Genomic DNA, 12,595 nt, shown 5'->3' on the forward strand with positions numbered 1-12,595 from the left:
TTTCTTAATTATAACACATTTGAGAGACTGCATTTTTATTTGTGATAAAACGCAGAGATAGAATGTACATACAAGTCACATAAAAATACATGAGGATAATAATTAAATCTAATATACAGTGTTGGGTAGGTAGTATGATTAATGAACTACACATTGATTGTATACAGTGCCATTAACGTCAGTGAATCTCCTCTTAGAAGCAGTTCTTATACGATGTTTTTGCAGTTAGCAATAGTGTAAACACAGGAGAAATACGATTTGTAGAACTATAACTCAAAACTTTTAGCCATATTTGATCTCATGGCTTGGTGTATCACTTAATAAATGGCCCTGATTTACAATGACCTTTCAATAACATCCCAGGGAGAAGCAACAAGAAGCCCATGACTCGCAGAAGCAATGACAGAAAATCACTTTGGAATGGCAGCACCTTCCACACTATAGTACACACCTTTGTTAGATTGCACCTTCCTGAGTTGAACTTTGAAAAGAGTGGCCGGATGCAACCCTAGAATGAATGAATTCATCCCAGGTTGGGCCCTCACTGGTGATAGTAATAGTCCTGATCACCATAGCCTCCGTAGCCCTGCCCTTTGTAGTAGCTGTACTCATCCTCATAGGCTCGGTAATTATCCCCACGGGGTTCCCCATTTTCATTTTCATAGACCTCATATTCATTGTCATAGTGATTGGTGCCTGTGTGTTCGTACTCCTCATAACTGACGGAGGTGGTCCCGTAAATCTGTGGTGGAGTTGTGGGAACCAACCCACCATTGGAAGAGGTCGTTGTCTTAGAGCCGCCATTGTCCTGCCCTCTGGTCACTGTGGTTCCTTCTGCAACGGCTCCAGTGACACTTTCTTCTTCACCTTCTTCTTCTCCGTTGTCCCCACCACTGCTGCCATTGCCGTTATCTACCTCTGTGCTGTTGGTGCTGGTACCATTGATGCCTTGCTCATTTTCGTCCACCTCTGCTTCGTTTTCTTCATTCTCATTTTCTTCCTCTTCTTCCTCCTCTTCTTCATCACTTTCCTTCTGTTTTGTAGCCTTGTTTCTTTTATCTCCAGCCTGTAAAGGAAAATTTGAAAGGATGCACATGAAGGGTTGAGAAATTTGAAACTTCAGGCCTTCTATCCAACACAATATTTCACATTGACAGCCATATTCTAGTTACAATGTTCAATGGAAGCCAATTTACTTACAAAAGGATTGTTGAGGATTTTAGAAATTCAGAGTAAACATTTAAACATCTTTTTTTTTTTTTTAAAGGGTTTTGCCATAGGGTGCATGCACTTGGCAGAGAAACAGAGAGAGACAGTGAAAGAGAAAAATGAGAAATCACCCCTTCACACACACCAGGGTGGATGGCCACACCACAATCCCTTTCTCCTCCTGAAATTCTGGACACCCACACGAGCACAGTGTGAGTTTTCAGTTTCCATATCCGGGACTCGAACCACAGTCAGCCATGTGAGAGTTCAGCACCTTAACCACTATGTCCTGCTGGCTACCAGAGTGAACACCTTCATCATGAGTTCTGATGAAAGAAAATTTGCCTACTAAATCTTCTCTGGGGGAGGTACTTCCTATATAGTTTTGCTACTGCTCCCTGTCTCAGTCTTGAAATTCTCTTCCCTGTAATCAATGGTATCTCTCTGGACCATTAATCTATCCCTAAATGTTTGTCCATGTAGTAATATGAGAGGAGAACTTCCCTTATTTTTAAACAAGTAAATTGTATCTGTTCTCCCTTTTTCAATGAATTATGAAGATAGAATAAAATACTGTGTGTATCATGTTAGGATAAGCTCAGATTTCAGTAAAGAAATGAAAACAGATTTAACATTACCGTGATTATTGATAGTAATGCTTTCACTCTGGAAGAATTATTACCTCCTTGGGAAGCTGGATTGCAGCTAACCCTGTGTCCCCCGTTCCAGGCGTGATCTCCTCTCCATAGCCAAGCGTCGTAGTGGAAAGTGTGCTGTTCTCAGCCTCAGAGTCTTCATCTTCATTTCCATTAGAATCTTCATTGTTTTCTTCTTCATTTGAAGCCTCCTGATAAAAACAGCCATAGCAAAAAGACCAACTATGTTAGCTGGAAGGTAACTCAAGATTTACTGGAGATGTGAATAACTATTTGGAGAAACTTTGTATCCCTCAGCTGCCTTTCACCCAAAATTGACAATTCTAGTTCCCTGTATACCATTTCACTTCTGCTTTCTAAGAACTCAACTCAAATTTACCTAATTTTATTGATATTTCTCATCCCATAGTGTGTTTTAGATATTTCTACTTTCTATTTTAGCAATTCAAAAAAGTATGGGTGTTTTGGGCATTTGACATACAATTTTTTTCTGTACAGAGAAAAAAAACTCAACACTCCAAGAAATTCTTACTGGCATGTTGTTATTATTATTATAATTTTGGAGAAATTTTTGCTATAGGGCATGTGAGCTCGCCAGAAAGACAGAGAGGAAAAGACAGACAGCAAGAAATCACCCCCTGGAGGGATGGCCACACCACAATCCCTTCTCCTCCATTCTCCTCTGGGGATCTTGGGCACGCACCCACATGCACCCGGTGTGAGTTTAAGCCACCAGGTCTGGGATTTGAACCGTGGTCGACTACACGGGACCCCAGCGACATTGACATTATGACAACTGCTAGTCCCCTTACCAGTATGTTATTGCATGATGTTTAAAAAATTGATGCTCTTCAGATGACTGCTTATTATAATTTTAAACATTTCACTCTTTTTTTCTTTATTCTGTGTTGTTAAGAGTTGTTTGTTAATTGAGCTCCCAATATAATTTATAGCTAATATTAAAAGGCAGGATTTTATATAGAGAGAATGTATTTATTTGAAATGACTACTGAATTCATTTCAGTACTTTTAAGGAAAGAATGATATTAGGAAAACTGTAAGACTTCAAAACAAATAAACAAAGTCCAGATTTATCCTGCCTTACTATTAAGACACAGTGACTAAAGCAGAATATGTTTGGTTTATACCATTTATAAATCCCATCGTTTCAGTGAAGAGACTTGATGCTCCCAGAGTACACCCCAAAGCAGTCGCTGAAATAGTTGGGTCAAATATCCCACAAACATTATGGTGGATTTTTGTTTTTATTAATGTTTATGCTTTATTTCAATAGACTAAACCTTTCAGGGGTAGAGGAAGAAATAAATATTAACATCCTTGGCAAGATTCTTAGAGAAGCAGAATACAATAGTTGGGTCACCTTTTCACAGGTGAAAAAGCTGAGGTCCAATGGGATAAATGATGTGTATGTGGTCAGATAGCTGGAAGTTCATAAATGGCAGGGTCATGACTAGAAATTCAGTTGGCAAGGCAATTTTACAGTCATTGTATAGCAAATAGTTGTAGTTAGGAGGATAATCCTTAGTTCTTGTGTAAGATTGCTAGGTGGAACTTCAGGCAAAATGTCAAGGGATTTAGTGGCCTTTCTTTAAGTTAAGAATGTAAATGATGGTATGGAAAATTCTACTTATTTTGTTCCCACACTATTTTGTTTTCAAGATAGCTAACACTTATACATGATTCATTTTGGACTGTCATTGTCTGTGCATAAATAGCCTCTAAGAATACCTGATTCCCAAACTAGTGGATAGCTATAATTGACTGTCCAGGAAAGTGCATCCTAATTGGTATGTTTCCTTAGGCAAGAGGGTTAGTTATAAATATGTTAGCACAATTTCCAAGAATGTAGATGAATTTTAGTTATGAACTACACAAATTTGTACACCTATAGGAGAATATTTATACATCTCGAGTTTATATTTCTGTAAGAACATGAATTTTGTTACAGTATTAGACACAAAGAATATGGAATTCCTATTAAATAGAACAACTCTGGATTACAAAAGGTATATGAATCTTAATGCGGAAGTCTGCATGTTAGATCTTGCACATGAACAACTGTTTGTCCATCTTGTTCCCTTACCCTAACATGGCTGTCTGCTTCTGTAAACCTGCTTGCTGTTCCCATGAGAAAATAGCTTGTGATAGCCATATAGAAAACCATATCCAGGATGACATCTTGTACCTGCTACTGTCTTTGCTAACTAGCCTGAAACCCTTTTGTTTAGCAATGTAACTGCTTACAATGGAAACCCCACTCCCCTCAGAAATAATTAACCTGCTTGATTCAGCTTCCATAACTGCTTGCATAGAAACCCCTGGTAACTGACCCCCTATAAAAAGACTACTCAAGCTTCGGTCGGGGCTACAGTTCTGACTCTCAGTCCCCTCACCCCCTGCACCCCCTGAGCCTCAGGCTGTAGTTGCTGGCCAGCTAATAAAGACTCCCTTTAAACTTAACCTGGCTTTGGTGGTTGTTCATTCAGTGACACACTACACTAATAAGACTGTAGAGGATATAAATTAGCTTGTACATACCACCCACTTATTAAATTGAATTTTAAAAGTTCATTCCTTGGAGCCAGCAGGTGGTGTAGTGGTTAGGGCACTGGACTCCCACATGGCTAACCCTGGTTTGAGTCCCAGACCTGGAGGTTTGGAAAAAATCACACTGGTTGCAGGGTATGTGTGCAAAAATCTCAAGAGGAGACTGGAGGAGAAGGGATTATGGCATGGCCATCCTGGGTGGTGGGTGATTTCTCAATTTCCCCCTCTCTGTCTCTCTTTGGCAAGTGCACACGCCCCTTAGCAAAAACTTTAAAAACTTTTTTCATTCCTTAAAATAAGTATTGCCCTGAGTTCAAGATTATTTGTCTTCTACCATCACACTCTCTCTACCTAAATACAAATAATACTTTCTGTTGCTTTCAATCATATTTTTTACTTTCTTCACTTAAAATAGAAACACTTCTGTTTTTATGCAGCAATGAAAGGTAACTTTATCCACAGACTGCAGCCGTACTTTAAACAGGTCATTTTAATTTATTCTAATTTAAATAAAGTCTCACTTGTTCAAAATAGAAGACTGTGAGCAGTTGGTCAGGTAGTAATGGCGATTTGCGAAGTCTAGGCTGTAGTAGACTAAGTTTTCATTTGTTATTTGTGCTGCCTACTTTGTTATGAAAAGACTGCAGAGTTCCTTACCTCTCCTTCCTCCTCCTCTTCAGAACTATCACCGTCTCCGTTTTCTTCTGACGAGTCACTGCTCTAGAAAACATGCAGAGGAGGGTGTGTGTGTACTCATTTGCATACATGTGTGCAGCGGCAATTCAGATTCCCTGCTGATTGGACTAACAGAAAACACACACACACACATTTGCTCAAATAAATCAATATCACCATCTTGATTGACTTATTTACGGAGAGCAGATCTCATGCTAATGTGAGAAATATATGAGAAATAAAGCATACGTGAAATAAAATTAGAAACAGGCATTTTTCCGATGAGCAATGTACCAATTGGGATACCTCATTTTCAACCCCAAAAGCATTTATGATATATTGAAACATTCTGTATGTGAAAACTGGACCAACAATCACAGAATTGTCTAACTCGAAGAATGAGAGAATTATCGGGTTCAATTTTACATTTTATAAAGGAGGAATCAGAAACCTAAAAGTGGTACGATTTCTCCAGCCAGTTCAAGGCATATCTTGGCTAAGACATAGATCATATTGTTTTGTTTTCTTGGTAGAAATAAAATAAATGATGATACAGCTTAGTATAAAATATAAGTTGTTACTGAATGATTCTCTTAAATAATGAACCTTTCTGGTATATTTAAATTAGAATTTGAGTTAAAAGAATTACATTTGCATATATTTTTTAGTATCTTTCAATCTAATGAAAGCTAATCCCCAATAACATTAATTTATACATATAAATAAAAGATATTAAAGAAAAATTGATTCATGTAGGAGATGTATAGATTGCCATTTCTCTAAAGAGCTCAATATTGAATGGGAATAAATTATACCAAGAATTATATGTTTGAAAATATAAGTTAAAGAGCTTTGCTACTTTTGGAAAGGAAATGTAAATCTAAACATCTATTAGCAGACCCTTCAAGATAATAGAGAAGATTTTTAAAATTTTTTTTCCCAGTGATGACCAAACTAGATTTTTCTACTTTTCTGCAACACCTCTAATGGCACCATGTGTACAAATGGCTACCCAATAAAAGATTCTGTCTTTTCCTGCCCTCCATATTTCAGCTTAATTCTGGTGACCTAGTTAAGTATCTTGCATTTCAAAAATATATCTGAAGAAGCACCTCAACCTCTGGGTTAGAAATCAAATGAGAGAAGGGCCAGCAGGTAGTGTGGTGGTTAAGGGCTCTGGACTCCCACATGGCTGACCGCAGTTCTAGTCCCAGACCTGGCAGCTTGCTTTCTTACTTTCCCTCTTGCTCTTGTTCTGTCTCTCTCTGGTCAAATTAAAATAAGTAAATAAATAAAGTTAAAAAAAAAATCTGTTGGCTTCCCTTAAAAAAGAGGAAAAAGAAATCAGATGAGAGAAAACACTCATGTCCCCATCCCACCCAGTGCTGTCCTTGTTGGCTTCATTCTTCAGATGGCCACGTCATCCACCCAAGAAAAGGGAATGCCTGTCCCCTTGAGCCAAGAATAACTTTGGGTGCAAAAGAGAATAATTATACCAGCTCTTCTTCACCATGACCTTCATGGTTGAGCCTTCCCTAGTCCAGAGGGTGAATAAAGCAGAATATTATTTGAACTATTTCTATTTGTTCAATTAAATATAGAGGACAGTATATTTATGCAATTGGAGCTGTTTTTCTAAGTGGGAGTGTTCCAGTTATTTTCTATGTTTCCTCACCTCTAGCTTTCTCCCTAAGTCAGCCTAACTCACTTTTCCATTAATACCTATAGTGAAAACAATTTAAAAGCTGAATGAAATGTCTTAAAGCCTTTCTTTCTTTTTTTCTGTTCTATTTATGCCTGGTTGCCAGTTTGTCATTTGGTCCTATCAACTCCCTTGAAATAGAAGACAATTCTGAAAATCTACAATTCTTACATCAGCCCTTGGGAAAGTCTTATTTAAAATAAAATAAAAAATAATATGAAGTCCTTGATAAGAGGTCACACACTGGGGGAACTAGCAGTTAGTGTAATGGCTATGTCATTGGACTCCCACGTAGTCAACCGCGGTTCATGTCCCGGACCTGGTGGCTTAAAACTCACGCCGGGTGCGTGTGCGTGCATGTCCAAGATCCTGAGAGGAGAATGGAGGAGAAGGGATTGCAGTGTGACCATCCCCCCTGGGGGGTGATTTCTCGCTTTCTGTCTCTATGTCTCTCTCTGTCTGTCTGGTGAGCACATGCGCCCTATAGTGAAAACCTCTCCAAAAAAAAAAAAGAAAAGAAAAGAAAAAGAGGTCACACACTAATCAAATCACAATATTTTTCTCAATTGAAACAGCATAGGATGTTTTGCTTTGTGCTTCCATTGCTGTAGCCTAGCAGATAAATAAAGTTTTAGTAGATTGCCGATAGCTTCTCTATCCATATGATGTATTTCAGGCAAGCCAGCATTTTATTTATTTTTATTTTAAAGAAGGATCTTGCCAGGTTGTGATCCTCCTGCCCCAGGCTTCCAGCTAGGCCTCCCCTGGTCTCCCATGTGGTCGTGGCCTGCAGAGCCCAGGGTCTGCAGCGTGTGGCCCTGCAGCTGAGTCATAAGTTGGCATTTTCTAACCAGTTGCATATAAACCTAGACTTGTTTGAGTGAACATATATTTCAAAGTCAATGCAACTTGATGCATTTTTGGGTGACAGTCTGGGCACTAAATAATTTAATATACTTAAGAGAAATCAAACTTTGTAAACTTGAACAGATCATAAATACCGGGTCAGATAATTGTTGAATTTTATTATTTATTTATTTTAAATTTTGCTGTAGGGTGTGTGCTCACCAGAGAGAGACAGAGAAAGAGAGAAAATGAGAAATCACTCCTGGGGGGTGGGATGGCCACACCACAATCCCTTCTCCTCTCCAGATTTTGGGCACACACGAATACATACCCAGAGTGTTTTTAAAGCCACTGGGTCTGGTGAGATCCATGTTGTCTGCCATGTGGAATCCAGCACCTTAACCACCACTCCATCTGCTGGCCCCTAAATTTTATTTTAAAATACCTATCTTACAAATTCAAGCCAGCTCATGATGTAGTAGGGAGGCTGGATCCCACATAGCCAACTCTGTGGTTCCATTTCTGGATCCAGTGGTTTGAAAAACACCTTGAACATGGATGGGTGTATCCTTAAATTCTCAAAAGGAAGGAGAAATAAAGAAGAGATTGTAATGTGACCATTCCACATACTGGGTGCTTTTTCACTACTCCCTTTTCCCCCTGCCAAAATTAAAACAAAAACAAAAATAAATTCTACATTATCTGAGATGAACTGATCTGTATGTAATTTGTGAAAAAATTGTTAACTAAGGGTCTACTTAAAAATCTCTGAACTTTGGGCCTATCAATAAGGAAAACGTATTTCTTCTAATACAATTTCAGTATGGAAACTTAAATTGGACTACTCATGAATCTAAAAAAGATCTAGGTGGAAATGAGTATTTCTGAGCACCTAATATTTCACAAAGGTTGAGGGGCTAGTCAGAACCTTGCATTTGTTATCATTTCCATTTAGTTTGAGAAAGAGATCAAAGCAAACTTTCAGAATGAGCACTGCTTATTTATGGGCTTGAGGTGAACCAAAGAAAGAAAGACAATTCTGAAAACCCGCAACTCTTGTATCATTCATGCTCACATTTCTGTGGTCACACAAATTCCCAGTAATTATGATGCTGCTAGAAATACTTTAAGATGATCATTTCCTATCATTGTATGGGTTAGAGATGGGCTAGTCCAGCGTATGGTAAGATGCGATGCCAAGCCGCTGTGCTGAGACATCATTTTTAACATCCCAACTGCTTTTAGTGTCTCAGGAGTCCTGGGTCAAATGGCACATAATTGGCATCCTGAACCCAAACTGCATGGTAATAAAAATAGTGCCATTTTGGCTTGTTGTCTGTTTAAAATTAACAGCACACCCTCTCGTTTTCAAAGAGCCCCTTCACAAGTAGCTCAACAATGGAAAGTCTTATTTTTAGTTTTAGTTACTTTCCTCTTTGTTTACCAATTGTAGGGATGCTTTTGTTTTTGTCACTAGTTTTTGGTGCACTTCATGAATTTCTGTCATTCCTCTGCAGTTTGTGAACCACACTCCAATATCATCATTCTCCAATGTAAGACATATTGTTCTAGTGACCTCAGCAGGTCAGAGACTTAGAAAATCTTCAGCAGTTACCATTGGTTACTAAGGTTTTGGGTTTTTGCTTTTGTTTTAAATCATCTCTGCTATATATGAAGTCATCCCTCCCTCCCACTATTTCATGGAACTCTGAATTGTTTGAAGTAAAATAGCTGTATGACAATATTGGATTAACCATAATATGACAATTAGTGACCTTATTATTGACTTAATTGTCAACCACTGATAAAATCGTTCACTTTTGTAAGTGAGTTAGCTAAAACATATGAACTCAATGTGCACGGTATGCATTTTATCATACATTCTATACTGGGCCCATATGATTTTACTCTGTGTAGCTTTACTTTATAATAGCATTTAGAAGTAAACTTTATTTTGCTATGTTAAAAATAAACTTTATGTAGTAAGAAGTCATGGCTGAATTTCAGTAACAGTTGAATTCAGGTGTTTTGTAGCTAAAATAGATTTCTTTCAAATTTACTGGGTGAGAACAAAAAATTAAGTTTTGTACTTACCTGAACTGGAAATCGTCTTAGAGGAGGATAAAAGTAGGCATGCTTATAAAGATAATATCGTGGTCTGTACTTGAAGACCTGCATAAATAAAAAATGATGTATTCATATTTAATGTTTAATACATCTACAGTAAGTAAAGTCAGATCAAGGAAGAATGCTAAAATTAATTACCCCATTTTCTTCAGAATCTTCTAATTTGGCTCTTCGATGCAAATTTTTCATCTGTTTAAAAGAATAATTATTACATATCCTTTCCTTTACATAAAAAGATGAAAATAACTATAGATTTTTAATAAAGAACTTACTGAGAAAGCACAGGCCATTCCCAAAATGCTGAGCAAAATTAAAGCGGTCTTCATTTTGTTGATTGCTTCTGAAATTAATGAGGTGGCAAAGTTAATAAATATTAAAACTAAGAGCATAATGTTTTACTCATACTCAAGGATGAAGTATTTAATTTGTTTTAATTTCTAATTATCATTTTGACAAAAAGCAAGTCTCTCTTTTCTTTTCTTTGTTTTGCAAGTTCTTTCTTTATTTAAATAGTATAAGTGACTGATCCATCTGTTTGAATAATCTTGAAATTCATACATGGTTTTAACCTATCCTCTGTAGTTTTTCATTGGAAGACCATCTAATCACTGCAAGGGCTTTGACAATTTAGAATACTTCAAATTGACATTAAGAGGCCTCTTAATATCAGTGACACAGTGCTGTCAGCTAAGTGAATTGAATTGTAGTGTACTTACATGTACCATATTTTTTTTTATAATTAAAAACCAAGCAAAAAAATAGAATACATTTACATGATTGCTTTTATGCCACTCACTCTCCAGGTAGTTTCCTGCTTTTGTATAGGTTATAAACTACAAGTTCATTCATAAAATGGAGAGTAGGAGCCATTTTCCTATGAATATCTTGGAATACTTGCTATTTGTGTGTGTGCATGTGAGAGAGCATGAGAAAAAAAAGAGAGAGAGAGTGAGAGAGATAGACAGGATCATGATATATGAAGTATTATTCTCATAGCATGTGGCACCCCACAACTATACCTAAGGATGATTCTGTGTCTCAGTTTCCCTAGGGATAACAGGGGCAAATTTCCCCAAATTCGGCTATTGTCCAGCTCCACTTAAGCTTTCCATTTACTAGTGTGGGGGCTGTAATGACCCGGATCCAGGGCTCTTCAGGGTCTGGGTGAAAATCATGACTGGAGATTTCAGTTCTATGAAGCAACTGAAGACATAGCTTTGAACGTGGGAATAATTTCTGAACGGTCCTGGGGTTTGCAATCATACAAAGATTTTTCCTAAGAAAAGGGGATAGTAAAACCCTACCATATTGTAATTTTATTCTATTTAGTAACATTCTGTTTCAAAATCCCATCATCATAGAGATGGAACAAACTTAGCTCAAATCCTACTAATGCCCACCCACTTGCAATTTACAGACACCTTTGGCAGCACTTTCTCATACCTAGTGACAGCTTGGCTACGTTTTAAAGACGATACATACTGGTGGTGGCGATTATTCTAAAAACATACTTTGAAAAGTAGTAGTTAAAATGAGACCAGCAGTTGGCAGAATGGCTATGTCGCTGGACTTCCATGTAGCTGACCAGGTTCGAGTCCCGGACCTGGTGGCTTAAACTCACACTGAATGCATGTGCGTGCATGCCCAAGATCCCAAGAGGAGAATGAAGGAGAAGGGATTGTGGTGTGGCCACCCCCCTGGAAGGTGATTTCTTGCTTTCTGTCTCTCTTTCTCTCTCTCTCTTTCTGGCAAACTCATGCGCCATATAGCAAAAACCTCTCCAAAAAAAAAAAATTGCAGTTAAAATGTAGAACCAGTCTCATAGCCTGGTGGTCATGGAGTCAGATGCACATGGATGACTGGTTCAAATCCTGAGAAACACACTATGTGCACGTGTGTGCATGCCCCAGTTCCTGACAGGACGGGAAAGTGGAGAAGGGATAGCAGTATGACCATGCCCCATCAAGAGGTACTTTCTTCTCCTCTCTTTCTAGCTCTGTCTCTGGTGAGCATACATAGCCTCTGGCGGGCAAAAAATACACACACACACACACACACACACGCACACACACTCACACACACACACACATCATCCCATATACTATACGCTGCAGGTAGGTTTTCTATTTTCTCAGCATCACCAAAGATTTATTGCATCCTTATTGATTACCTGACACTAAAATAAGATTACTCAGAGTAAGGCTTGAGGTCCAGCAAAACTGTTCTGGGTTTTAAATGACACTTTGTTGGTAGAGTGGGTCTTTTGATTCTGTTGCTTCTACACTGTATATGATCTTCGCAATCTTAGTGAAGGTTCCTGATGGCCGTTTGGGAATAAAGAGGCTTTGCTCTTGAAGGAGCTCATCTGTTTAAGAACTTTCATTGCTGTTAGGGTGCTCTGAGTCATGCTTTGAATGTTGCCAATCATGCTTCAGCCCCTCAGCAAACAGAAAGATTATTGCTTTGCAGACATAGGAAAAGAGTTGGGGTATTTATAATATTTTAAAGAGCTAAAAACTTAAATATGTAGAACTGTAGAAATAGTTTAGATCACATACATTTCTCATAACAAGCCCTAAAAATAACCAGATCACACAGCATGGATAAAAACAAAGAAATAGAAAGTCAGATGATTTGTGTAGGTAGCAATTGGCTTTCTACATAAACCCTATTTTATTTACTTTATGATTCATCCAAAAGCAAAGACCTCTGTAGTGACCATTACTGACCCAGGCAACAATTCAAACAGTCTTAAAGGATAATTTTGAGATTTTAATTACAAATTTTTAGCTGGAAGTGTATGATAAACTAC

General features: G+C 37.9%; 1 protein-coding gene across 1 annotated transcript in view; it reads right to left on the reverse strand.

The window, feature by feature from the left end:
• IBSP (integrin binding sialoprotein) overlaps positions 1-12,595 on the reverse strand; it is a 13,227-nt gene continuing 632 nt past the window's right edge. The window contains exons 2-7 of the mRNA XM_006143258.3: positions 10,056-10,123; positions 9,922-9,972; positions 9,751-9,828; positions 5,091-5,153; positions 1,892-2,056; positions 1-1,066 (exon numbers count right to left, since the gene is read on the reverse strand). Of these exons, the coding sequence (XP_006143320.1) occupies positions 542-1,066; positions 1,892-2,056; positions 5,091-5,153; positions 9,751-9,828; positions 9,922-9,972; positions 10,056-10,109 (936 nt within the window). The 5' untranslated portion in view covers positions 10,110-10,123 and the 3' untranslated portion in view covers positions 1-541. The remainder of the gene's footprint in view (positions 1,067-1,891; positions 2,057-5,090; positions 5,154-9,750; positions 9,829-9,921; positions 9,973-10,055; positions 10,124-12,595) is intronic.

Source organism: Tupaia chinensis, unplaced genomic scaffold, assembly GCF_000334495.1.
Source record: "Tupaia chinensis unplaced genomic scaffold, TupChi_1.0 Scaffold000094_1, whole genome shotgun sequence".
NCBI classification, from domain to species: domain Eukaryota; kingdom Metazoa; phylum Chordata; class Mammalia; order Scandentia; family Tupaiidae; genus Tupaia; species Tupaia belangeri.